Source organism: Marmota flaviventris, chromosome 18 (assembly GCF_047511675.1).
Source record: "Marmota flaviventris isolate mMarFla1 chromosome 18, mMarFla1.hap1, whole genome shotgun sequence".
Taxonomy (NCBI): domain Eukaryota; kingdom Metazoa; phylum Chordata; class Mammalia; order Rodentia; family Sciuridae; genus Marmota; species Marmota flaviventris.
In genome coordinates, this window is record NC_092515.1 from 31,462,419 (window position 1) to 31,489,845 (window position 27,427).

Below are 27,427 nucleotides of genomic sequence, written 5' to 3' on the forward strand. Positions count from 1 at the left end.
CCCAGGCTGCCCCCCCCCCCCGAGTGTGGACATGGCAGCTATGGGAGGGTCTCCTCTGGCCGAGGGCCAAGATCCCGAGGAGCTGCTTCTGCCCAGTAGGATAGGGCAGGGGATTTGGCTGAGCCCTGGGGGCTGAGGACCCTTCCCTAGCTCAGGACTGGCCCGGACGCGGCTCCTTGTTCATCTAGGAGGGGCGCCTCTTGCCTTTATTCCAACTTTCTAGGAACTGGCTTTGCCACACCTTGCTGCGTGATCTTGGGCAAGTCACTGAACTTCTCTGTGCTTCGGGTTCTTTGTGGGGTTCCCCGTAGCACTTCTGCTTCGGGTTGTTGTGAAGACAGGTGACTTACGTAAGCCCTGAGAGCAGTCCTGGGACGGGGTAAGTGCCAGTCTACACGGGCTGTCGTGGTTCTCGTCTCGTGGGTCCAGTTTTCTTGAAGAGCGGCCAGCCCGTGTTTATGACCGTTTACCTCGTCCAGATCAAAGAAGGCTTTCAAAGCTCCTTTAATCCCATTAGGATCCCTGAATGCCTCCGTGTGCTCCCAGTATGTGGCATGAAACTTGGCGCACTACGTAAGTGCTCAATAAATAATGGAAGAGCGCAAGTCAGCACCAGGAAGCACCGCCATCAGGGGACTTCCTCTCTGGTCCTGTGCCAGTCCGTGCAGTCTCCCACATGTGAGGGGTCAACTAGTGACCGAGCGGAGGAGCCCTGCAGAGACCCTTAGTCCCTTTCACTTAGGGACAAAAGTAGTTGAAGAATGGAGGCCCAGAGAGGGGAAGTAACCTGTTCAAGATCACACAGCAGACTGAACCCGTCCTCATTTAGTGTTTCCTGAGCACCTGCTGTCATTGCGGGGCTCTGCTGTGAGCAGGGTAAGTAGCCCCTGGGCCAGGCAGACCTGGGAGGGAGGTGGGCGTGAGAGCGAGCAGGTGAGTTTCCAACAGTGTTGCTCTGCCTGGTGGAGGGTGGAGGCAGCTGAGATGCAGAGGCCAGTAGGAGCCAGACGTGGGCGATGTGGGGGGCAGCAGCCAGTGTAAGGAGCCAGGCCCCGCGGCCCTGAGGCACTGAGCGTGGTGGGGGGTCCTGTGGGGGGTGAGGGAAGGGCAGGGGCCGCAGACACGCCTTCTACTGTGCTTAAGAAACTAAGGGCTCTGGAGGCCGAGGCAGGAGGATCGCGGGTTCAAAGCCAGCGTCAGCGACTTAGCAAGCCCCTGGGGACCTCCAAGGCCCTGTTTGTAAATACAATACAAGAAGGGCTGGGGACGTGGCTCAGTGGCGGAGCACCCTGGCTTCCATCCCAGGGCCAAAAAAGAGAAGAAGGATCTAAGGGGTGGAGGTGACTGTGGAGGTGACCTCTGTTTAGACGGCTGGGTCCCGAGGCCTGGGCGCCGTCTGGGTAGGGATGAGGTCCCAGCAGGGGTCGTAGGAGAGGGGGCTTCTCTAAGGAAGTGGCCGCAGGCCCTTCCACCGGCCCCTGGGGCTGGCCGCAGGCCCCTGCTGGGGAGGGGTCCTCCCTGGGGTGCAGACGGCCCCCCTCTGGCCTCCCTCCCTCCCCTGGGTCGGAGCCCATCCTGTGGGAGGGTCAGCAGCCCTGCCGTCCCCCCAGAAGTCGACGCAGAGAACAAGCGGACTTTGTGGGCGGCCGATCCTGTTCTGCATAAAACGCGGCGTGGACGGTGGAAAGTCTGACTCCGCAGACCTGGGAGGGCCCGGGGTTGCCAGCAGCTCGGGGAGATGGTCGAAGTGGGGTCTCAGCACACGTCCTGGCGGGCGGGCAGCGGGGGACAAGACATGTTTAGCCCTAAGAGGCCCCTCCCGCCCACCCCTCCCTCTGGAGCAGATGACTGTGGGTCCAGAGGGGACAAGCCTCCCCAGGAGACAGACAGCCAGAGTCCTCTTTGCTGGGCAGCGTCTCTCCCCCTGCGTCCGTGTCCCCGTCCAGTGACACTGTTCCTCAGGCAGCATCGTGGAGAAGCGCAGGGCCCCGGGGGTGGGGCCTGTCCGGGTGGCAGGAAGGGACAGACAGATATCTGCTGGTGCCAAAGGCCAGAGACCACCCTGGAGGGTCCGTGGGGCAGCCGCGCTTCCTGGCCTCCGTCCGTCTCACCCAGGAGGCAGCGGCGGCTCCAGGGGACGGTGGTCGGGTCAGGGGTCCCTGGGAACTCGGCCCAGCCTGCGTCAGCTTTGGCTCATCAAGTGGGGTCCTCGGGGGCCGCTCTGGGGCAGGACGGCCTGGCTGGGCCCAGGGGCTCAGACCGCGTCGCTGACACGTGAGCACAGGCACGCACACGTATGTGCCACCCGTGCTCACTCCTGTCCCTGCCATTCCTCCCTCGGCCCTCCCCTTAGCTGTCCACCTGCGGGGCTGGCTGGGGACTTCCCTGGAGATGTGAGGGGGCAGCAGGGACTGTCCCCCTCTCCAGGGGCAGGTCGGTCCCCCCCCCCCGGCTCCTCCTACTGAGTTCAGAGCCTGTCCTGTGCGGGGGGCCTTGACCTGCTCCACTGGCCTGCAGCACCTCCAGAGGCCCCAGGGTTGGCTGTGACACAGGATGTGGCCACTGTGGCCCCCAGCTCTGGTCCCTCCGTCCTGCGAGCTCGGCTGCCTTAGGTAAAAGGTGTCTCCCGAGTCGCGGTGTATCGTGTTCGAATCCCGTGATCTCAGCGACTTGGGAGTCTGAGGCAGGAGGATTGCAAGTTTGAGGCCAGCCTGGGTAACTTAGGGAGGCCCTGTCTCACAAGATCAGAATAAAGAAGGACGGGAGAGGCAGAGGACGCTGCAGCTCAGGGTTAGGGCACCGGGGTTCAGTTCCCAGTCACGTGGACACACGCTCGCACAGGCGCGCGCGCACACACACACACACACACACACACACACACACACACACGCTTCGTCCTGCTAAATCTGAGTCAGTGGTCCCAGCCCGGCCTCCCTGAACTCATTTCCAGGAGCCATGTCCCCCCAAGGCCACCTGCGTAGGAGACGCCTGCGGAGTCACAACAGAAGAACAGGGTCCTGACTGATGTGGGATAAAACAGCTGATTTCGAAATGTCACAAAGCATCCAGTCAGGCGCATGCCGGGGCCAGGGCAAGGGAGGGACCCGGCTTCCTGCTTCACCCCGGCCTTGACCTGGGGCCACGCGGGGCTGTCAGGATGGGCAGTGGGTGCTGGGCGCAGCCCTGCTGGGAGTGGGTGGCCCTCCCCCCTTGCAGGGGTCCAGGGGGTGGGCGGCTCGGCAGGGCAGGGCAGGGCAGGGCGGGGCGGGGCGGGGCAGGGGCAAGGGCAGGGCAGATGCTGGGAGGAGAAAGGCCACCGGACAGGCGGGAACAGGTGTCCACTGCTGTCGTGTGACAGGAGAACAGGGGCCAGGGAGTCAGGAGCCTGCTGGGATCGTAGACTGGATCTACTGTGTGCTGTGGCTTCGTTTTGATGTTGGTGACGATGATGACGACGATGGTGGTGGCCGTGATGGTGATGGTGACGAGCTGGGGATGGTCAGAAAGCCGTTCCAGCCCGTGCGGGGGGCCTCGGCGCCCCTCTCAGGACAAAGGGAGCCCCCGGCAGGTTGTCATCGGGAAGTGGCTGCATCGGTTTTGCTTCTTGAAGTTTAGTTCCCACTTTCGTAAAGTGCAATAGTAGCACCCTCCGCACGAGGTTGGACGGAGTCACCTGCAGAGCTCGGTGCCACCTGCCCATGCGTGTGACTGCATCAAAACCAGGTCTGTGTGTCTCCAGGGCGACCCCCACCCCAGGAGAGCCCAGTGCAGATCACGCAGGAAGCCATTGGCCGGAGCGCACACGCGGTGGCTCTCTTACTGGCAGCAGGTCGACCGCCTAATTATATTTGGCTAATATTAAACCCCTGTGCACTCCCTGTGACAGCTGCAGCTGGAGGGACGGGGACCCAGAAACGTCCTGGCCGGCTACCCTGAGACGGAAATGTTCGCAGCAGATAATCTGTATGACAGCAGGACCGTGGACCCGTTAGGGCGCCTGTCCCCACTGCTAGCCCGTCCTGCCAGGTAGCCGTGCCTTGAAAGGCGCCCACCGGGCACTGGACATGGTGACCATTTCTGCGCCTCCCTTAATGGGGCCCACTTGGTCCTAACTGTGGTTCAGATCGTCCCTTTTTTTTCAAAGTTGACCGTCAGCCTGGCTTTTCTGGATGAGGTTGAGATAAGCTGGCGTTGGCTGATAGCATCCAGAGTCTGGATTTCCTCCTAACACGGCCGCCTCCTTCCCCACGTCCAGACGCGCCCTGCAGAATTCCTGGCCTGTTGGTCGGGTCGCCAGCCTCACACATTGCTATGCGGAGGGTTTGGCGCCGTCCGGCAAGCCACGTGGCAGAATCTCTGCCCCGTGCACCTGCGGGCAACCCCAGGGCAGTAGCCATCCAGGCCCCAGCTCCCCCAAAACGTGCGCTCTGGCTGCGCAGCCCTCGGAGGCTCCCAGAAAGACCGCACAGCCTCGGCCGTGACGCTGCACAGAGGTAGACACGCCCCACGGGCTCCAGATGCATCGGTCCCAATTATTATTAGAGGCTGGTCCTCCTCAGACACCTGCCTGCCATCTGTTGAGAAATGTCACAGGCGAGCCCGACAAATCTGTGGTGTCTGACATGTCAACGGTGCCGCCTGGGGTGGCGCAGTGCCTACCTGCCCCTCAGAGGTGCCTCCCAGTGACCCCAAGTGACCCCCAAACCACAGGGAGACAGCCCCGAGGTGTGCTGGGTGGCTGGGGAGGGTGGGGCCGCGAGGGACGGGCCTGTTTCATTTCTCAGCCCTCGTCCCACCCCCGCTGTCCGGGGGCGCCCGTCCTCAGCAGCTCTGGCTGGGTGGGCTGTGCTGACCTGCTCCCCGGGTCACTGCTATTTGCTAGGGTAAACAGTCCCCAGAAAGTGACCATGAGGCTCTCCCAGCATGCAGTCCCAGATGGGCCTCCGTGCCTCCCACTGGGCCCAAGGAGAAGGGGGCTGGAGTCCAGACTGTGATCAAATTTGCCACATTCAGGTATCTCCTCTCTTTCTTCCTCCTCCTCCTCCTCCTCCTTCCCTTTTTTTTTTTTTTTTTTAAACTGGGGGAGGGGAGAGGGGAGAGACTGTCTTTGATCTCAGTGGAGGAAAAAAGTCTGTTCTGTTCAGGCTTTTGGCTAACACAACAAACAGTGTTTAAAATTTAACTTTGCTTAATTAATTAGTAATTCTGTTTAATGCTGTCTGATCTCCCTCCAAAAGGTATTCTGAAGCTTGAGAAGGGAACATCAAAGCAAGCTGGGTGAAGATGGTCAAGTAATGCATTTAATCTGGCAGTTGTTGGGGGTGGAGAGCAGCCAGGTTGGGAGCTAATGTGGGAGAGGATTGTCATTTGGTAAATACAGAGCGGACTCCTTGTGGCTGGGGCTGTGGTGGAAGGAGGGATAGGAAGCAGCTTCCAAACAGAAAGAGCTCCACAAACTGTCCCCAGACTCATTGGGACTGAGAATCAGTTTTAAGAAAGCAAAGTGGAAATTTTCTATCTTCCATGGCCACCGTGTATGGTTGGGCAGGTTGTGTACTGCACAAGGGTTTCCAGATAAAGAAGAAAAAGTTGTAGGTGAAATCCAGTTCATCAAGCAGGCACCCTGGTTGGGGTGGAGGGCTGCATTTGCACAAAGCAACTGTCCAGACTTTTCTGCAGAGGACTAGATAGTACCTGTCATTGGCTTCTGTGGGCCATATAGCCTCTGATGTGACTGCTCAAGTCTGCTTTTGAGGGGCAGAAGTCACCAGAGACAACGTGTGTGATTGTGGCTGTGTCCCAATAAAACTTTATTCAAAGACCACTGCAGTTCCCAGTTTCTGCACTGTTGCAGGAGGTGCTTCCTAGGCAGGTGAAAGGCCTCTTCCTCCCCTCCCCTCCCTTCCCCTCCCTTCTTTTTGGATCAGAGGCAGAGGGTAGAGGAGACTCAGATGCCAAAGTCTGTCTCAACAAAATGCTGTCCCTCTGTCCTGGCTGGTGTGACCACGGCCTGTGTGAGCACCCTCGCTGCCTCCCGGAGCCTGCCGTGGGGTGGGTTCTGCTCTGCACAGGGTGCCCTGGGGACGTCCGAGGATCCTCTTGGATCAGCCTCAGGGACCCTGAGCCCCACTCTCTGCCCCCGGCTTGGGGCCTGGGTGGCGTTGGACGGGTTCTCTGCCTCCGCCTCTTGGGTGGGGGACAGCAAAAGGTGCAAAGGCTTGGGGTGGGGACAGAGGGATGCTGATTGTCCTTGTCCCTGACCCTGGGTCACAGTGCTACTCCCCATGTGTGCTGTCCCAGGCTGCTGACCCCTGGCTGCAAGGTCTTTGGAGCTGGGCTGGGATGAGGTGCAGAGGACAGCGCAGGCTGGGCTCTGGGGAGGCCGTGTGAGGGTGGGGGGCCCCACCGGGGTGAGGAGAAGGGAAGGGGACAGGGGAGGACCTGAGGGGACGCGGGCTGTCCTGGGCGTGGCCCGGGTGGGTGCTCCAGGGGAGGACGAGGACGAGGATGGAGGTGGACCATGAAAGGCCACACTGATCCTGAAGGTGCCTTTCTGATCACATCCCTTTGAACTTGAACTTGGGTTTTGAGAAGCCTGCCCACTAGCATCTCTGGCCCCGGGTGGAAGCTGTGACTTTGAGGACGGCCGGGGAGGGGGCGTGGAGGGGGCCGTTGCAGGCCACCCTATCTTCCTGGTTTTACTCAGTTGGGACAGTTTGGGAACAAGGGCATCATGTGGATCTGGGCTGTCAGCTGGGACCATGGCTCAGCCACATCTTTTCCAAAGCCAGCATCTATTGAGCGATTACTGTATGCCAGCCACTGGGAGCAGTCTCCTCGTGGCCCTCTCCCAGCAGCTCTGTGAGGGAGGTGCCTGAGTCTCCACTTTACAGAAAGGGGACTGAGGTCCAGAGACATCAAGGGCCTCGTCCAAGGCTGCCCAGGCCAGCCAGTGGCAGAGTCAGAAGGACATGGCCTCCAATGTGCCCTCTCAGTGGACACTCCTGCCCAGCCCAGCTGCACCTGCGGGTTAGGCTGGGGGCTTCTAGGGCTGATGGCTTCACTCAGTGCTGGGACAGGGGGACCCCCAGCTCCCCGACTCGGGATGGCAGGAGTGCCACCTGCTTGGTGGCCTGGTGGAGGTGACTGGGCCTGTGAGGTGGCAGCTCTGACCCAGCAGGCGGTCCAGGCTGGATGCTGACTGTCCCTGGGTCCCCAGCTGGTCACCTGCTTGGCCTCCGGGGGCTTGGGGACCCCCTGGAGTGGGGCACCCTGCCATGGGGGGTTGCTTTAGAGGAGCAGGGGTGAGGGCTTTGTGTCACAGGTGACGCCAGCGACCTGCCCCAGCCTCTGTCCCGGGGCCAGGGCGCCAGGGCCCGGCCCTCCAGGGGGACGCTGCTGTTCTTCTAGGTCAGCGCTCAGTTGGGTTCGTCTGTGCAGCTCCACAAACTGAGGTGCAGCAAAGGAGCTGGTCAGTTTCTGTACCCAGGCCCCCACGGGTGCTCCCGATGGCTTTAAGAAACTGTCACCGTGCTGTAGGGGACGGAGGGATGGAGGCGCTCTGTGATGGAGTGGGGGAGATGAGGCGGGGCTGCGGGGAGCTGGGGAGGGCCGCTGTGGGTGCTGGGGTGGCTTCCTGACCCCGCCCTGTCTGCGCCAGCTCCGGCGCCCTCCCACCTGCCCCCAACCTGTTGGGTGGATTGAGGCGCCTCCTGACTCCCCGAGGACTCCCGGTGGGGCCTGAGTCCCCTGACCTGCTGGGGGCCTGGACCGTGTGCTGGCCCGGCCTTCTGGCCCTTCACAGTCCGGCTCATGGGGTCCTCACCCGAGTCCCCTGGGAAGGAGCCGTTAGCGTCCCTGCTTGACAGCTGGGGAGGTGACACCCAGGGAAGGTTCAGGACCCACTCAGGGTCAGTGCTGGGGGGACCTGGACCCGGGCAGAGACAGAGCGCTCCCCGGTCAGTGGAAAAGGCCGGCGACAGAATGAAGGGCACCGCGGGGCAGCCTGGCAGGTGGCCCAGGTCCCAGCCCTGTCCTGTCCCCGCTGCACCCTTCGCACCCCAGTCCCACTGTGGGAAATGGAGCTAATGGGAGGACCTGCCTCACCGGGCCTGCGGGACCAAGGTGGGAGACGGCGGGTGCTCGGCCGTGTGCACAGGGCCCGGGCATGGTGGCCCGGGCATGGTGGCCCAGGCATGGAGGCCCCGGGCATGGCAGGAAGGGTCACTGAAGAGAACTGCTGGGAAGAGCGGCCACCTCAGGACAGGAGCTGGGAAGGGCTGTGGCCCTGGCCCCACGAGGGAGCCCAGCCGTGCTTCCCCCAGCTGCTCGCGGGGCACGTGTGCCAAGCCAGGTGTGCGAGCCCGTGGGGGGGCAAAGTGCCCACCACGCTCCTGGCCTGGCACCCATGTCTCCAGGTTCCTGCCATTCTGAAGTCCAGCCGTGCCCTCTGACTGGTTAGGGCCCCTCAGCTCCTCACAGGGCCTCCTGCCAGTCTGGCCACCCGGAGTCGGGATGGCCAGGGGAGGTGCCTGAGGGGGACCAGGAAATGGCGGCCCCAGGTCAGCAGAGGGGATTTAAGGAGGGAGGGGCTGTGGGCGTGTCGGGCACAATCATCCAGGCTTCCTCTGCCGGGCAGGGCCGGGCCGGGCAGGAGGGACCGGGCAGGTCCTGATGGCCTTTGAAGTTCGGATAGGGACTTGTAGCCTGGATCCTGGGTCCAGGTTGAGGGTGCTGCCCGGAGCTGCCCTTCTGCCATCTCTCAGAGGTGTCCACAGGGAAGAGGTGCTCAAAGGTCCTCCTCCTTCTGCTCTTGAAAGAACACACAGAGAGCCAAGCCCTCGGGCAGAGGGGGACCTGGGCCAGCAGAGTGGGCACACAAGGCTCAGGGCGAGCAGCCCCGAAGACCCTTGGTGTGAGGCGCTGGTGTGCCTGTCCCTTTGTCAGTCAACCCATGAGCTGTCTGCCACTCAGCCTGTCTGCCCACTAATGCCCATATGCTGGGCCAGGCGGTGGCATCTTTGAGAAGGCCAGGACGTCACCACAGGAGGCAGCAGGACAGTGCAGGGAATGGCCGTAGCCCTGTGTTTCCTTCTCTGGCTCCTGATGCTCCTCTGTGCCCTCATCCACCTGCTCTGTGGCCTGAGCCTGCCCCGAGTGGCCATGTCCCTGTGGGGCACCAAAGTCACAGGCTGCTTTACCTAAGCTGCAAAATGACAGCGAGTGGGGAGCCCAGGCCACAGCGGTACCCTGAGTGACGGTGGGGATGCACCATGGAGGGTCCCCTCGGGCAGCCAAGAGTCGAGGGCTGCAGCGCTGGCCAGCGGGCAAGGCCGGCGTGCGCCGGGCACTGTGGCGAGGGTGTCCTCCACTCCACCCCTGGGGACAGAGCCATTGCAGCCCCCCCCTCCAGCCCTCCCCTCATGCTTTCTCCCTCCCCCTGCAGTGGCCCTGCCGCCCGAGAAGACCGACGGCCCAGGCCCAGGCCCAGGTGGCGGAGACGGGAAGAGGCTGGAGAGGGGGAGCGAATCCTGCCCGGGCTCCAAGAAGCAGCTGAAGTTCGAAGTGAGTGTCCCTTGCTGGGGCCGAGCCCCGGGGAGACGCCGGGCCGTCCCTTCCTGTGATGGGCAGACGAGAGGGCCCTCACCTGAGGAGCCGCCCACTGCGAGAGACTCCTGCTGCTACCCCAGGGTGTCCTTGGCTCAGCCCCGGCCCCGGGGACCCCGTGCTGCCTGGCCTCGCCGTGTGGGCAGGGGCAGAGCACCCGGGAAGGGCCTGGGGTGGAGGGACGCCGGCTCTGACCCTGTGCTGCTGCGTCCTCTCTGGGCCTCGTTTCCTTGGTCTCCCTGGCAGCCCCTGGAGGCTGCCTGGCCCACAGGTGGGGCTCTCAGGTGGGGGGTGACTAGGCCTCCGTTTCCGTGGGGTCAGCATAGGCACGTGCCCTCCCAGAGCTCCTCTCTGAGGCCTGCCCCTGGCCTGACCCCAGCGGTGCCCGAGGCCCGTCTGCACCCGGAGCCCAGGGCCGGGGTGAGAGCAGACCCAGCCGCTGCGCGGAGCTCACCTGCCCTCCGAGCCTTCCCTGCCTCCCCCTTCCCTCTGCTGTCCACCCAAGGCCCAGCGCAGGGCTCGGAGGCGGCTCTTGTGACTGTGGGCAAGTCCTTAGCAGTTCAGCCTCCCTTGCGTCACCTGGGCAGCGGGGATGGCCGTGATCTCAGCACGCAGGGAGGCCGTGGGGCACCCGCTGCTGAAGAGGGTGTCCCTCACAGTCCGCACGTCCCTGCTTTCCCACCAGTGCGGGTTGGGCACCTGCTGGTGGCCAGGGGTCCAGCAGTGACCTGGGCATGGTCAGGGGGACAGAAGAGGGACCCAGACTAGTGGCCGCTCAGTCAGCGATGAGATGGGGATCTGAAGGGCGGGTGGTCACCAGGGCAGGCAGAGGTGGGGACAGGGGTAGAGGAGGGGATGCTTTGGCCGTCTCACACCGCGGTGCCTGCAGAGGGGCAGTGTGGGGGGCTGCGCCTCTGCGTGCAGGAGTAGGTTTGGGGCGAGGGTGCCAGGGAGCCCTTGGGACAGTAGGGACCTTCAGGCACAGGGGCCAGCAGGAGCATGGGGCCTGGAAAGGCCCAGCCTGGTGTGTGGGATCTGCTGTGGGGGCCTGCCCAGGGGTGGTGGGCCTGGGGGCAGCGGGGGAGACCGGCCAGGGGCCCTGACTGCAGGGCCGAGGGGTCCAGGCAGGGTGTCCATGAGGGGCTAGGGCTGCCCCCTTCTCCTGGAGCTCAGCCCTGTCCTGAGCCCACCTGGGTCCCCACAGGGTCTTCTGGGTGCCTGGCAAAGCTGAGGGCCAAGGCCAGCAGCCGGAGGAAGGTCCAGACCCAGGCGTCTGGCTGCTGGAAGCCCCAGGGTGCTCTTTCTGGAGGGGGCGGCTGACTGCTTGGGACTGAGCCGTGCGTGGCCCGTGGAGAGCGCTCACCTGAAAAGCCCAGGTGGGTAGGGCAGGCCGAGGAGTGTGCGCACCACGGAGGCCGGGTGATGGCCGCTCTCGCGTTCCGAGGGCCCGGTGTAACTGTCTTGGAAACGGTGGACGCTCCGTGTGGTTAGGCATGTGTGTGGGTGTGTGTGGGCACAGGTGTGTATGCAGGTGGTGTGGGTGTGGACGTGTGTAGGGGTGTGTGGTCAGGCATGGGTGTGGACGTGTGTGTATAGGTGTGGGGAGGTGTGGGGGGGTCGGTGTGGTAATTAGGCGTGTGTGGGTGAGTGTGAGGATAGGTGTGTGGATGGGTAGGTGGGGGATAGGCGTGCGTGGGTGTGTGTTGGTGAAGGCACATGTGTTGTGACACCCTTGGAGAGCAGGGCAGGCCTTGGCGCGTAGCACAAGGGCTCGTCAACACTCAGGAAGGCCAACGTTGAACTCAGGGGGCCTCCAGAGGAGCAGACGGCTCTGGGCAGGGAGGCTGGGCAGGGAGGCCAGGCAGGGAGGCCGGGCAGGGAGGCCCGGAGGGAGGCAGGAGGTCCCCCTCTGGGGGCGGAGCCCGCCGTCTTGCCTTGTGAGCCAGCGCCTGCATGTGGCAGAGGAAGGACAGGTGGACTGAGGCCCTCGGGGAACACCTGTCCTCAGGTGTACGGATCTGGTGGCTCTTGAGGGCCTCTTTCCCCAAGTGGCGCTCATTGGAGCACTGTCGCTGTGATCCCAGCTGACCTCCGCCTACAGACGGTGGTGACGGAGCGCACCACTTCCCAGTTCGGGTCCCTGGAGTTAGACATGGATTCCGCCAGTCGCGGTGAGGAGTTGGGTTAACCATCAGAGCAAAGAGGGCAGCCGCCGTCGGGTGGCTTCTCCTGGGTGCCGACAGTGTGCTGAGTGCAGAGTGTGCCACCCGTGCTCCCCATCCCTTCCTGCAGAGTGGACCTTAGATGAGGACATGGGGATGGACGGTGTCTTGGAAGGGCCCCGGGAAGAGGGGGTGCTTGGGAGCAGGGGAGAGAGGCTCATAAAGGGTGGGGTGACACACGGGTCACCTACACCGTCAACCGGGGCTCTGTCCCTCTGGGGACAGAGGAGCCAGATAGAATGCGCTCAGTGTGTCCCATGGAGAGGTGAGGAGGTGGGTGTTTGTCCCCTGGCTCCTGTCCCGCCCTTGTCCAGGGTGCCTCTGGGGTCTTGGGGCTGCGCCAGCAGGAGACGCAGGTGCCGGTGGTGGGAGGTGGACCGTGCTGACCGTGTGATGGGCTAGAGGCTGTCATTCTCCGTGGTTTATGGAGGGGAAACTGAGGCACCTGAGGACGCGGTGGCCCCAGGGTCCACAGCTGTGGAGAGCCAAGCCGGGCGAGGCCTGGAGTTTCAGCTGTCCCCGGCCATCGTCTGCTGCCTTGCTGCTCAGGTGGCCCGTCCTGGGTCCTGCCTGGCTTCCAGTTGCCTTCCAGTGGCTCTGGCCCTTGGTCCAGGCTCAGCCTCCCTGAGGCCACGAAGCCTCCCCCCGGATGGCGTTCCCTTGCCTTTGAAGACCCAGAGACCGCTGTGCCCTGTGGGTCCCTCGCTGGTCACATGTGGGTCATTGTGTTCCTCTTTCCCTCAGGGTCTGGGGAAGCCAGGGGGCTGCCCCATGGCCTGGCCTCTGGACCCAAGTCTTCGGCCAGTGTCCATGTGGTAGGTGACCAGCCCTGTCCGTCCGTTTGTGTCCAGGAGCTGCAGTGTGATGTGTCCGTGGAGGAGGACAGCCGGCAGGAGTGGACCTTCACCCTGTATGACTTTGACAACAATGGCAAGGTCACCCGCGAGGTGAGTGCCCCTGTTGGGTCTCCTGGCCACCGTCAGGCCCCTGGGCCCGGGGACCTGGCACTCACCTCTGCTGACTCCCCTGCCCGGCCAGTCTGCTCCTGAGAGAAGGTGCAGCTGGCAGCGGCTGGGGTTGGAGGGTGGGGAGCGAGGCGCCAGGAGCTTGGGAAATGCAGAGGCAGGAACGTGGGGAGAGGTGACGGACAGGAGAGGGCACCCGGGCCCTGCACTGAGCCTGGCCAGTGCTGCTGGGGGGGGCAGGAGGCCCACACTGCCCTGGAGGAGGACCGGTCCCAGGAGAGTCCTGCCTGGCTGGCTTCTTTACGTCCCCAGCTCTAGGAGCGGGGCCTGGCCACCCCAGGCCACTTCCGGTGCCCGGCTATTTGGTTCAGGAGCTTGGGCAGGGCAGGCACCCAGGCCCCACGGCCCCTCCTGCCATTGTCACAGGAATGAGCAGCCCTGCTCGCGGAGCCCGGCACGTGGCTCTGCAGCCACAGCTCTGGTCACAGCATGCTGCCCTCGCGGTCTCCCTCGTCCTGCCCCCTCCGCCTGGCCACCTCTCTCCCCCTCAGAGCCCTCCTCCCAGAGCTGGCTCCCCCAGATTCCTCTCGCCCTTTCTCCATGCCGTTGGCTTCGCCAGCCGGGCACCTGCTCCACGCCAGCTGCAGGACACGGCGGGGACGGACAGCAGGGCTCCTCACCTCTTGGCTCTGATGGCCAGTGGGCATGGAAGACCATTTTAGGATGGCGTCAGCCGCTGAGTTCTGTGGAGGACATTAGCAGGGGGGTCGGTGGAGCCTGCAGGGTGCAGGGAGGACTCCCTGGAGGGGGAGGCTGGGTACTGAGCGGCAGCTGCAGGCTGCAGGGCAGGGAGGGGAGGCCGAGCCTGAGGCCTGGGGGAGCTGAAGGAGGCCGGCTGCTTCGCAGGAGAGACACAGCTCGGGCCTGGGTCCGCGGGGCCCGTCCATCAGCTCCAGAGGCCCTGGAGGGCAACTGTGTTTGATTCTCTGTGCTGAAGGGGCCTGCGGGCGGCTTGGTGTCATTCCTTTGCTTCAGGAATCAGCATGGCTGGGCTCCCCACCTGCCTCTGGTCCAGCACGGGGGACTCCGCGGTGTCCCTGGAGAGGCTCAGCTGTTTTATCTCCTCCCGGGTCAGGGAGCACTTATAGTCGATGTTCACGGGCAACGGTGTTCGCTGTCCATGGCTGTCACAGAGCAGGAGACGGTCGGCTTGTCAAGAGAGAAGGTTCATTTCGGCTCAGAGGTTGCAGGTTCTAGTCCGTGTTCGGTTGGCCCTGTGGCCTATGGGCAGAACCTCTGACCTCGTGGCCAGGAAGTAGAGAAAGAGGACCAGAGCTGGAGTCGCACAGTTCCCTTTGAGGACACACTCCCGATGGCCTAGAGACCTCCAGGAAGGCCCCACCTTGGTCCTGGGGACCTCTGCAGAGCACAGGGTCAGGGCCTCCTGCTCATGCCTGCCCTCTGCTCCCACGGGCGGCTCCTCACGGTGGAGTTGCCGAGGCTCATCCTTGACCCTGGACCAGCCAGGACCTGCTGAGGCCACAAGGCGGGGCCCGCGCCCTCTATGGCATCTGATGCTCTGGGGATGCGGGGGGTGGACTTCGATTGCTTCACCTTCCTGGTCACCCCTCCTCCGTGGGCTTCCCAAGATGGCAAGAGAAAGGGTGACGAGCGCTGTGCAGAGAGGCTCAGGGAAGGAAGGGAGGGGGCAGGTCCCCATGGGCCTGGCCCAAAGAGCTGGGAGAGTCGAGGGGACCCCGAGTGAGGCCTGTCGCCGGCAGCCCCCCCAGTTCAGTCAGACCCCCACACGTGTGACCTGGTCCTTCCGAGGCTTCAGTTAAAAACTAAAGTGAGTCGTCAATATCAACGATATTCCGAGGATTTTACAGAAGGTTCTGGATTTCTGGCTTCTCTGAGATGACCCTCAGCCTGCAGAGTCAAGGGGCAAGTCAGCTGAGCTGAGTGACTGCCCTCCCGTGGGTGGGACTGGCTCCAGACTGACCCCACCACTCAGCTCCCCCCTGCCACACACCCGGCCACGCAGCTTGGGGCTCCTCAGCCTCCTCTGCCTCCTCTCCCTCCTCTCCCTCCTCAGCTTCCTCTGCCTCCTCAGCCTCCTCTGCCTCCTCTCCCTCCTCAGCCTCCTCTGCCTCCTCAGCCTCCTCTGCCTCCTCTGCCTCCTCTCCCTCCTCAGCCTCCTCTGCCTCCTCAGCCTCCTCAGCCTCCTCAGCCTCCTCTGCCTCCTCTCCCTCCTCAGCCTCCTCTGCCTCCTCTCCCTCCTCAGCCTCCTCTGCCTCCTCAGCCTCCTCTGCCTCCTCTCCCTCCTCAGCCTCCTCAGCCTCCTCTGCCTCCTCTGCCTCCTCTGCCTCCTCGGCCTCCTCTGCCAAAGGAGGAAAGGGAGGTGGAGTCTGTCAGAGCTGATGAGCAGAAAACTGTCTGTGGACCTGGTGGACGGAGAGGAAAGGTCTTTTCCAGAAGTTTCCAATATCATTTAAAGCAGAAGCTGCCCTCACAAAAGACCCTAGCAGATCCCAGAACCAAGGGAGGCCTATCCAGGGGGACTGGGACCCCCCACCTCTCAGAGTCTTCGAGACACGGATGCTGTAGGAGACCCAGTTAGGGTTCAGGGGGTCACCAAGGCCCAGAGAGAGGAGATTTGGTCAGGTTCTCGCAGACTGTCTTCTAGGGACTGTCTTGGGCAGCTCAGCTGCCGTAACCGAGGGCCGCAGACTGGGTGGCTTTGACAACAGGAGTGCATCTTCAGATTTCGGGTGGCGGGAGTCGAAGCTGGAGACCCTAGCTGACCCGGTTGGTGGCAAGGGCTGCCCTCCCGCTGCCTCCTGTCGGGACGGAGAGTGAGCAGGCTCTGCCGTTTCCTCCTCCTACAGGGGCACCAGCCCTGGAGGATTCAGGCCCACCTCCATGACCTCACTGGGCTTCACTTTAATTACCACCTTAGGCCAACCACAGCCAGCCCTGGACAGTCGGCATAGGACGGGGAGGGCCAAGTCCGTCCCAGTAGGGACACATCTGCGTTTCCATTTTTTGCTCAGAAGATGTTCATCCTGTCAGATGCCCCAGCTCCATATTCCCTGGGTCCACCTCTCGGTCCACCTGGTGCTCTGGGGACAGTGCCCTGCCAGAGAGCTTCCTGTGGTGCGGGGAGTAGCTCAGCCCTTGCAGGACAGGCTAGAAGCACGGGGTGTGGCACCCATGGGGCACCTTTTCTAGGGAGTGGGAGGGTTGGGGCTGGTTTGTAAACCCACCACCCAGCAGTGAGGCTACTGGGGACAGATTGCACATGGTCCCTCAGAGTGCCCAGTGACCTGCCCTCTGAGTTTTTCTGTGTGTTTTTCTCCCTTCATCCGCGCTGCTCTCACTCCTGCTTCTAGGGCCTCCAGATCCAGCCCCCCATCTATGCTTCTGCCTCCGTCTCTGCTTGGGGCGGCCGGGGGTCCCAGCAGTGAGCGCCAAGCAGGCCTGTGAGGGCGCTGTGCTGACCCCCGGCGGGTGTCGCTTGCTCCCCACAGGACATCACCAGCCTGCTGCACACCATCTACGAGGTGGTCGACTCCTCCGTCAACCACTCCCCGGCCTCCAGCAAGACGCTGCGGGTGAAGCTCACCGTGGCCCCCGATGGGAGCCAGAGCAAGAGGAGCACCCTCCTCAGTCAAGGCGGTGAGGGCCCGACCATGTCCAGGGGGCAGTGCCTGGAGAGGGAGGGGCTTCCCGGGCTCTGCAGGCAGCCACTCTGCACCAGTGGGGGTCTGGTGGGTCCTGAAGGGCTGGGGCGGGGGTGGGGAAGGGGAGGGTTCCCCAAGGGAGGCCCTGCTCTGGCACAGGTGTGCAGGTGGCCTGGGCCTAGCAAGCAGCCAGCAAGTGGAGCTGGGGACGGCAGGGGCTGGCCTTGAAGGCCTGCTGAGGAGTCCCAGCAGGCAGTAAGTGGGACAAGTAGCTGCGAGACCCCTGTGTTTAGTGTCAGCTCAGGGACCCTTCCACAGAGTGGTGGCAAAGCCGCTGTGGGCAGTTTTCTGTGGCTGCGTGCCGGGCAGCCCCGGGCAGGGCCAGGAGCAGCCACTCATCAGATGCTTCTTGTGCTGCGGGGGGGCCTCAGACCTGCAGAGCACCAGGCCCAGAGCAGAGACCAAGCCGGCCGAAGACCTGCGGAGCTGGGAGAAGCGGCAGCGAGCGCCCCTCAGGTACGGTAGGCACGGCCCCCGTGGCAGCCTGGTGTCCTGACTCCTATTGAGCACCAGCTGTGTGCCTGCACCTGAGAGATTCCGAGCAGAGGCTCTTGTCTGGCTCTCTTCAGGGGACGAGGATCTCGCACTCAGCTCCACAAATCAAACCCTTAGAAAGCTGAGGAGCTGCGGGCCCGTGTTGCTGATGCCGAGCCCCGTGGCAGTGTGTGGGGTGGACGCAGCGTGGGCTGGGTGCCTGCGTACCTCCCCTCACTGTGGACGGGGTTGGGGCAGCTCCTGGGACTCCGTGTGGTGGTGTCCCTGCTGGGTGAGGTGGCCTGTTCCCATGCAGTAGACAAAGGCCCAAGTACCTCTCCCTCCCTAGGGTGGCCTGGGACATATTTATTCAGACATGGGGGGGGTTCAAAATTGTGGTAACAGCTCACGAGGCCGCAGTTATGTCACCTCTTGTCACTTCTGCACCTGCAAAGGGGATGGGAGAGGCTGTTTAAAGACAAGCTTTGAGTGACAACAGAGCCGCAGGTGTGCAGCCAGTCACACCTGCAGGTGGACAGCATGGAAGCACCTAGAGGGGTCAGTCCTCTCCAGGAGGGAGAAGGCAGCTGGACAGAGCAGGGCGTGGCGGGCAGAGGCCAGGCCAGAGGCATCCAGGCCAGCTGGGGGGGGAGTGCTGGCCTGCAGGAGGTGGGCAGACCACAGTGGAACTGGAAGGAGGAGCAGGTGGCCCAGCATCCTGCAGGGGAGGAAGGAGGCCTGTGCTGGCACTCTTACACTCACTGACACACTCAAACATGCATGCACACTCACACACAGCTGTAGACACACTAATGTGCACATCCACCCACACACCATACCCACACCCACTGTCACACTCCTGTGCACACTGACAGAACACTCTTGTGCACATGGCCATGCACACAAATACAAGCACATATACACACTTGTGAAAACACACATGCATGTGCACACATGTACAACAGCATACATATTCACACATGCAACCCCATACAGACACATACACACAAACACCCAAGACATGGAAATACACATACACAATGTAATCACATGCCCACACATAGTCACATATATGCAAACATCCATCACACTTGCACACCACACATGCACACATGTACACACACATGTACACATGTACATGTACCTGCACACCAAACACACACAAGCTTACTCACACAACAGGCACACACAGAGAAACACAGAAGCACACACACACTCACACACCATACACACAGATGGATGTACACATGAATACACATGCATAGCACATTGACACACACAACACACTTGTATCATGCACACACATGCACACATCTACAGTTGCACACTAATGTGCACACACAAGTGCACAGACATGCACCAACACATAAATATACACAAACCCATACACCTGCCCCATCCTGACACAGACATGATACTTTCAAACACATGCAGACATACATATATGAACACATTGACACTTGTGGACACAAACCACACACCAGTTGCCACACATATTCCCACACATACACTGGTGCACACACACGCTCACATACACACAAATATACATGTGCAGATGCTCACCAACACATGCACCTATGCTCACACATACCACATTACGCACACAAGTGTGTTCAGATACACATACCCACAACACACTGTCACGGGCATGCACATTCACATTCTCACACAAAGGCACACTCAGTCGTGCAGTCACGCATACATATGCATATATACATAGACATGCAGACTCATGTATACACATTCACTCTTATGCCCACATGCACACAGTTGCACACACATTCACAGGCATGTAATTAACATGTACACATACACACTCATACACTAATAGACATGTGTGAACCCACACACTCATGTACATATGTGCACTCACGCACACATTGGCACACGAACACACATATAGGCTTACATGCAATCACATGTGCACTCATGTAAACACACAGGCACACACCACACTCTAAGCCACATGACACCACACTTGGACACATGCTTATAATCACACATATTGGCCCACACATATACACATGCTCACACACACTGACATGCAGAAGCCCACACCCACACACAGATCCCACACCTGTAGACATACCCATAGCACACACACATGCTGCACACATGTACACAAACACATGCTCACACACAATGCACACATGCATTTGCTCACTCGCACACACTCACTCTAACACCCACACACACATATGTGCTGGTGAGGCCCCTGGGTTTGGGCAGGCCGTGGAGTCTGCCAGGCTCAACACCAGGTCTGGGGGTTCCGCGCCCCTGCCCCCTGGGGAACCCGGGTACTGGCTGCCTGGCTGCAGTGGGTACCTGTGGCTTGAGCCTGGTTTGGAGTATCCTTGAATTCTCACCAATAACTCTGCATGTCTGCTTTGGGCCTGTTCAAGGGGAAACCTCTCCACTCTTCCCAGCAACCGCAGGAGGCTGGCAGGGGGCTGTGTCTCGTGGGCAGGGTGGAGATGGAGGCAGAGGTTGCAAGAGGTCCCGTCCTCCCGTCCCCTCACTCCAAGACCCAGAGGGACCATCCAGGGGTCCAGTATTTGTCCTGCGGCCTCTGGCAGCCTGTGGGGTGCCCCCCGGAGCCCAGTGCCTGATCCCTCACAGGCTTCCCTCACGGCAGGTTCCAGGGTGACAGCCGCCCGGAGCAGGCCGGCTGCTACCACCATTGCGTGGACGAGAACATCGAGAGGAGAAACCACTACCTGGACCTCGCAGGGATAGAGAACTACACCTCCCAGTTTGGGCCTGGTAAGGGACACCGGCATGGGGGCGGGAGCAGAGGGCCATGGCTGGACAGGTTGGACGCGCCATGTCCAGTGGTGGTCACTTCCCCGGGGCTTTGTGGGGAGAAGTGGCTTTTACTAGACAGATCAGAGACTCTGTTTGGAGGAGGGGACATTAAAAACATTGTCAAATTTAAAGCGATACATGCACAGATTGGCACAAAATCGAGTGTCTGAGGACTTAGAAGGTGATAAAACATAATGGCTCCCTGCTCCGTCACCCCCGCCCCAGCTCTGCTGCCACCGTGGCCACTCTGGCTTCTGGTGACTCTTTCCCTACCCTGCCAACCGCCCATCATTTCCCTCCTCCGGCTTCCTCTCCCCTTCCCCTGTGAGAGTCCTCCACAGTCTCCTCTGGGTAATTGCTTGGAATTCTTTCCTGCCCCAACAACCTTATTATCTCGTCTCTGTCACCATCTCTGTCCCCCAGCTCTCTCCCAGAGAAGAATTCTTATTTTTGAAGACCTACTACAGAGCCAGTTCTTCCCACTTGGCAGATAGGAAGTTCCATTCAGAGTTTCCCTTCAAGGCAGCGAGGGGCATTGGGGTGGGTAGCCCTGATAACGGAGAGAGCTGGCCTTTACCATTCTTGGGGTTCTGGGGGTGGGGGTAGCCCCGCACACTGTAGGTGCTCAGGAAATGTCTGTGGAATTGGTTTCTAGGCTCCCCGACTGTGGTCCCGAAGTCAGAACTGCCCCCCCGCACCTGCAACCCCGCTCGATCTCGCTCCCACGAGCCAGAAGCCGTCCACGTCCCACACCGGAAGCCCCAAGGCGCGGACCCAGGCTCCTTCCACCTCCTTGACACCCCGTTCTCCAAGGTCTCCGAGCTCCAGCAGCGGCTCCGGGGCGCCCAGGACGGGAGCAAGCACTTTGTGAGATCCCCCAAGGCTCAGGGCAAGAGCATGGGCGCGGGCCACGTGGCCAGAGGAGCAAGGAGCAAGCCCCCTCTGGCACCTGCTGTCCCTGTGGTGTCCCCCTCGGCCCACCTGGCCACCAGTCCAGCCCTCCTCCCCACCCTGGCGCCCCTCGGGCACAAGAAGCACAAGCACCGAGCCAAGGAGAGCCAGCCGGGCTGCCGGGGCCTGCAGGCGCCGCTGGGCGCAGGCGCGGTCCTGGGGCGGGAGCACGTGAGGGAGCTGCCCGCCGTGGTGGTGTACGAGAGCCCGGCCGGGCAGGTCCAGAGACACGAGCACCACCACCACCACGAACATCACCACCACTACCACCACTTCTACCAGACCTAGGCCCCAGGCCCGCTGCCACATGAAGGACCCGTCCCCTCCCCGAGGCATTATTCTATTAATTATTGTTATTATGATGACTATTGTTATTAATAATTATTGTTACTCCACTAATATTCAGCTAGCCTTCCTGTAGAAGACATCTGGAAACACAGAACGAAATTTTTATTTATATGTTGTGGGGACTGCGTAACACCCCACAAACGACTCGGGGTTTGGGAAGGGGCCCGCAGACGGTGCAGGCTCCCTCAGGGCTCCCGAGCTGCAGGGTCCCTGAGGATCGGCCCACACCTTTCCCAGCGCCGTGGGAGCCCAAACTCCACCCCACCACCCCAGTCCCTCTCTCCCAGGAGAACACCCTTCCCTGGTCCAGCTTCAGAGACCAACAGCTGCTACCTCTTAGTATCTTCTGATTCGATTTTGCCCTTAACCGATGGTGACATGCGACAAGGGATCTCAGTGGACTGCAGACACGCGACCTCCCTCCTGTTGTGCTTTTATGTCCCAACCTGGAGACCTTAGTGCTCCTTTCTGGAGTTTTCTTTCACGCCTTCCCAGTGGGATTCACACCCTCACCCCCAAAAGCCCCATGTCTCCTGCCAGGCACCACATGAGAATCCACTCCTCCTCCTCCTCCTCCCCCCTTCTCCTCTCTTCTTTTGAAAGACAGATGTCCACATATTTAAGGACCGTCCCTGAAACCAGCCTTCTCATTTTGGAAACCGCTAAAGAGAGAACCAGCCACATAAACAAGTCGGTTTTCCCAGACGGAGCAGTCTGTGCGGTGTTGGTCGTGGGGACCTGGTGTCTCACCAGCAGCAAACACCTGTGCACCTGCGGGGTCCTCTGACAGCCTCCGTATCCATAGGGAGAGGCCGCCTCTCCGTGTCCATGCACCTTCCTATAAGTGTGCTCTCAGGTCCTGCTGCTGGTGTGCGGACATCTGGTCTACCTCTCTGGATGCTTCCTGAGACCAGACGTGACCCTGGGTGCCTCCTGTGGGGCTGGATGGCCATCAGATACAAAGAGCCACTTGCCTCATCGGAGGTCCTTTTTCAAAATTTGGGGTCTTCAGATTGTGGAGAGACCTGCTGGGGCACAGATGCTTGAGGGGAAGAGGGACGGGGGCCAGAGCTGGGATCCTGGGGCACTGTCCTCTACAGAGAGGAGTTTGCTGGCCGGGACCTGGGAAGAGGAGGAAAAGGACCACTGTCCACCAGTTGGGGCCCGACCAAAAACATCACATACTCAAATTCGGCCCTTTGAAGAGTGTTTGGTGACGGGGTTATTGACAGAGTGAGGGCAAGCATCCCGAGAGACTGCAGAAGCCCAGGCTAGCACCCGGGGCCACCCCACCCATGGGCCCGAGGGAGGAGGGGCCATCCTTGGCAGAGTCGGGGGGCTGAGGGGACACCTGCAGGGGACATGACCGAGGGATGCTGGGGCCTTCCAGGGACATGAAAATCCTGACCCACGTTCCTGCTGCTCTGGATTCTGTCGAGGCCCCCGTGGCCGAGATCACCAGGAGCAGGGAGCTTGTGGATGTGGTCACATGGGCATTCTGGAGAGGGGACAGTGAATCGGGCTCCAGCTCCTCCTTCCTGCTGCTTTGTCCTGTAGCTGGGGTCCTCCCTCCAGAGCCTCCAGTGGGGGTCGGTGTGGTGGGGAGCAGCTGCGGTCACCCTTTCAGTAGTGCTTCTAGTTACTCGCGTCCCCGGGACGGAAGAAGACCATGCTCAGGACCACCCTCACAGGCAGGTGGTAGAGGCTCAGGCACCCCATCTGGGGCTCAGAGGGGTTAAGTGACTCTCCTGAGGCCACACAGTAAGAGGCGGGGCCGGGGCGCCATCTTCCGCAGAGTCGGGTACCCACTGCGAGAGGCAAGCCCCCCGGGGTCTGAGACTTCCTTGCTTGAGGCTGTGGGTTTCTGTTTAGTTGGGACCCAACTCAAACTGAGCTGAATGTAACCAGACATGGGGGAGGCAGGGCTGGCTCTGAGGTGATGGCATCCAGGTGTGACTGAACCTGAGAGGTGTCCTTGTTCTTCCCTCTCTGGACTCGGACCCTGAGACTAGCTGTGGTCCCAACTATTGGCACTCTGGGTTCCAAGACCAAAAGGAAAGTTTTCTGATTGCCTGGGCTTAGATCAGGTACCCACCCCTGAACCAACCCCCATGGCCCTCTGGGGTCACATGTCCACCGTGGCAGGGTCCTGGTCAGCACTGGAAGGCCGCAGGGGAGGAGTGCTGTGCAGACGGGCACTAAGGACCCTCTGGCCCAGAGGTGCCAGGACAGTGGACACTGGCCAGGGAGTTGGGGTCTGTGGTCTTGGAGCAGTTCCTTGGCCTCTTAGAGGAGGCCCCTGCTGCCTCCTCCTGCCTGTCAGGATTCTGTTGTTTCTTGGTAACTCTGATGGGCCCAACTTTAAGAAATCATTTTAGAAACAGCAACGTGCACATGGTAAACAATTCAAGTAGTACCAAAAAAGCAGACTGTCCCTGTGGGGACAAGTCCCTGTCCCATCATTCCAGCCACCCAGTCTCTGGTGCAGCTTCCTGGAGCCTCCAGGACTGAATGCGCCGTAGGGTAGGGGTCGTGAGCGCAGAAGGGTTGTGGGGGCTGACTCCGTGCTGAGCTGCTGGGGTGGAGTCCACAGCTCTGGCTTCAAGTGAAGCACTGGGCTTCTGTTTCCCTTCTGTGAGCGCTGTTGAAGGGGTAGCTGACCCTCGATCCCGGAATAAATGCATTTATATAAAATACCTCCCCATTCAAATTTTGTTAATTTTTAAAATTTTGCAAATGCAAAGTTTGAAACAGAGCAGGTACCAGTAACTGAGCGCACCTCCAGAGTATGCAAACGCTGCCGATTTGTGATCTTTATTTCAGATCTATTTTTAAGAAAGAAGACCCTTCGGTGACTGCTGAACCCCTCCGGGCCCCACCCTTTTATTTTATTTTTACACAAGGTCTGGCATACTCCTCATGCTTCTCTCCTTTTCCTCTGCGACCTGACGTGTTTGGAGAGTCCCCACGCCCTCTGTCACTGAGCCTGTCCCCTTCTCTGGAACAGCTGCTTGGCCTTGTATTGCTTAGAGGTGCTGTCACCTCCTGGAAGCCAGCCTGTGGGCCATGTCTCACCCTGGGCTATGACAGACACGCTGCATGGAGCGTCTTCTGTGTCTTGTCTCGGTGTCCCCCCAGAAGAGCACTGGTGACGGAAAGTGACAGAAGGTGTTGACATGGAACTGCTGAACTCAGGAGCGAGTGTGATTTCAATTTTGAGGCCATTGGAAGTGACCTCTTAAAGTGGTCGTACCAGTTAGTTAGAAACTGAAGGAAAGAGAGAGAGAACAGGAGGAGCAGGTAGGGAGAGAGTAGGAGGAAGAGGGAAAAGTGCGAGGACCTGTGGTCAGCTTTGGAGCACCTCCTGCAGGCTGGGTGGGCACGTCTGACCCCCAGTCCAGAGGACACTGCTGCTTCCCTGGCCCTGGGTTCCGAGCATGTGAGCCAGGGGCAGCTGTAGGGAGACAGAACTCTCGGCACATGGCACAGCTGGTTGGCAGGAAAATGCCATTTCCTCTGACATGTCACTGGGCACAGAGGCCACCTGGCACATTCAAGGAGGCCCCGGCAAGGAGGGTCAGGGAGCCCAGTGGCCACTGCACAGATGCCCAGCCATGCAGGCATCTGTGTAGAGCTCCTCACAGGCTCCGCACTGAGTTTTGCAGAGCAGACAGATGGGTCAGCTACCTGCTCCTAAGTCCTAAAAGCCACATCCACTCCCCGTCCTTAGCTTTATCGCCCCCCTTGTTGGGGGTCATTAGCGCCTCCCTTGGTTGTCTCCCCCTTTGTTGGGACTAAGGTCTGGTTTTGGTCTATCACCTCTCCAGCCACCAGACCTGTGAAGCCACCCCTTCTCAACTGCTCCGGAGAGGCCCCCCAGCGATTTTCCTGGTGATGAGTGAATTTGCCCACAGGGTCATCCTGCAGCCACATCTTCCTGTGGCATGAGAAGGGGGTGAGTGAGACCCTCTTTCCAGGGGAAGCAGCTGAGGACGAAGAGGCAGAGGCTGCTTAGGTGCCTTATCCCCCCCAGCTGGCCGTGTGGACGGGGTCCCCTCCACCTTTTCCCACCTGATAGAAGAATCCTGGTACAGTTAGTCTACGAGCCTGGCAGAGGAGAGAGGGTCCCCTCCGGATGTGTGACCCCAGGCGTGACTTTGGCATAGAGCGGTCTGTTGGCAGTAGGTGGGGAGGGCAGAGCAGGGTGCTCACACCGGGAATTCACATCCTGTGTTTCCGAATCTCCTGGGGACAGTTCTTTCAAAGACCAGCACCTGGTCCCACCTCTGTAGGCGCTGATTCACGAGTCCAGGTGAGGCCCAGGCGTTGAGGCACATCAGTCTCCTGGTGACATCCTGATGGCTAAGACCCTGGCCCTTTCCCCAGATGACCTCAGAACACCCTTTGAAGAAAACACCTAGCTCCCCGTGTGGTTAGAGTCTCCCAGAGAGCAAATTAAATTGCAGACACCCAGCCCACCCCAGAGATTAGGTGGGTCTGGGGGTGGGGACTCAGTGACAGTGCTTTAATAAGCTCCCTGTGCCCAGGAAATGGTGTTGCAGTGGGCCCATGGCCACAGTCCCAGGACCTCAAGCTCCTGTCCCTTGAAGCAAGCAGGATGGGATTCAGACTGCGCGGCTGGAATGTGGCCGGGGAGCCGCGAGTCCCTGGCCCTCCTCCACGTGCTGGCCTGTTCTCTCCCTAGATGCTCTGCCGTCTGGCCGCTGAGTAACCCACGTCTCCCCCTTATCATAAACCCGCAGGCACCCCAAGGGAGCCAGAGTTAGTGAGGCTGACCGTCTTCCAGCTAGGGTGGCCTGAGTGACCCCTGGTGTGTGGACCACCCAGTCCCTACCCTCCCTTGGCTCAGACAGAGACCTGGAATCAGGGTGATGAGACTGAGCTCTTGCGAACCTCCCTCCCCAATGGCTCACGGCCTTGGGGGCCCGGCCAAGGCCAGCGCTGGGGAGAAGCTTGGCACAGCCACCAGTGCGCCCACCTGGCTGCGTTGCAAGCCCAGGCTTATGGGGTCCTGTCCTGCCACTCTGGGGGTCTGCTTTGGGGGTCACCTCTGGCACCCCGTTCAGAGAGCCCTTCCCAAGCCCCCATCAGCAGAGAGGGGCAGTTGGAGAGGCCATCAGAGGCTTAGGACAAACAGCCTCAGGGAACCGTCAGGGCCTGGGAACAAGCACAGGGAGGATGACCGGGACCCCCCATCCACCTCTCGCCATCTCTGAGGCCACAGGGTAACAAGCGGAAGAGGACCATGGCCTCAGGGCCCCCAGCACTGAAAGGATTGCTTCTGGGTCCCCCTGGGCCTCTGTCCAGCTCTCCTAGATGTGCCTGATGGGAAGATTCCGGGTGAATTCATCAAAACTATCTCCACGGTTTCTCCTCTGCGGCGAGGGCCGGGAGCCATCTTACGTGCTCAGACAGCGGGTGGCGGTGGGCAGGGGGAATCAGAGCCCTGGTTTGAGGGGCACCTTCCCCCTGGCCCGCAAAGCCCTGCAGGAAGGACCTCTGGGGGACGCTGCTCTTTCCTTAGGGTGTGGCATACAGTAGGTGGTTAATAAGTGGAAGAGACGGAATGGGAGGGGAAGGAGGTGGGAGGGAGGGGGTGGAGGGTTCGTCTCCTGAGTGGATCAATGGATCGTGGAGCCATGACGCCTTCCTGTCTGTGAGACCTTGATCTAGGGTTTCACGGAGCAGGAACGTTTCAAATGCAAGTTTGGAAAAGCAGCACGACACCGCCAACTCTTAATTTTGTTAAATAAGGACACGAAAGCAAAACAGCGTGTAGTCTCTACTTTTTCTTTGGTACCGGGGATTGAACGCATTGCACTCACCCCCTGAGCCCCATCCCCAGCCCTATTTTGTATAGAGACAGGGACTCTGGGGTCTCGAGTTGCTTAGCCTCGCTGTTGCGGAGGCTGGCTTTGAACCCGCCATCCTCCTGCTGCCGGGACCACAGGAGAGCACCGCCGCTCCCGGCTTGTAGTCTCTTACCGTTTAGAGAAAAACTTCATTAAAAAAAGGAAGGTCTGATTAGTTTTATTTAAAAAGAAAATGTCCTCATTGTGTTGTTCAGTGTCCTCCCACCCCCCAAATCGGTGAAAATCTGGTCAGGTTCATTGTGCTTTTGAACAAGGAATTGGATTGGGCCAGGATGACTCCTGTAGAGATGGGTGACTAAGCCTCGCGGGGGTGTGGCCCAGATGATGATGTCCCTGGGCTCAGCCTGGTCCACTCTAAGGTCTCTTTCTAGCCTGTGGCCTCAGGTACCTGCGGAAGCATCTGGAGTTGGCACCTGTGA

At 60.7% G+C, this 27,427-nt stretch overlaps 1 protein-coding gene across 1 annotated transcript in view; it reads left to right on the top strand.

Annotated features, from left to right (window-relative positions):
• Nkd1 (NKD inhibitor of WNT signaling pathway 1) overlaps positions 1 to 23,810 on the top strand; it is an 83,454-nt gene extending 59,644 nt beyond the window's left edge. Inside the window, exons 5-10 of the mRNA XM_027939198.3 lie at positions 9,446 to 9,564; positions 12,680 to 12,775; positions 16,324 to 16,471; positions 16,908 to 16,992; positions 19,646 to 19,773; positions 20,471 to 23,810. Coding sequence (XP_027794999.2) covers positions 9,446 to 9,564; positions 12,680 to 12,775; positions 16,324 to 16,471; positions 16,908 to 16,992; positions 19,646 to 19,773; positions 20,471 to 21,054 — 1,160 coding nt within the window. The 3' untranslated portion in view covers positions 21,055 to 23,810. The remainder of the gene's footprint in view (positions 1 to 9,445; positions 9,565 to 12,679; positions 12,776 to 16,323; positions 16,472 to 16,907; positions 16,993 to 19,645; positions 19,774 to 20,470) is intronic.
• Positions 23,811 to 27,427: the final 3,617 nt, after the last annotated feature.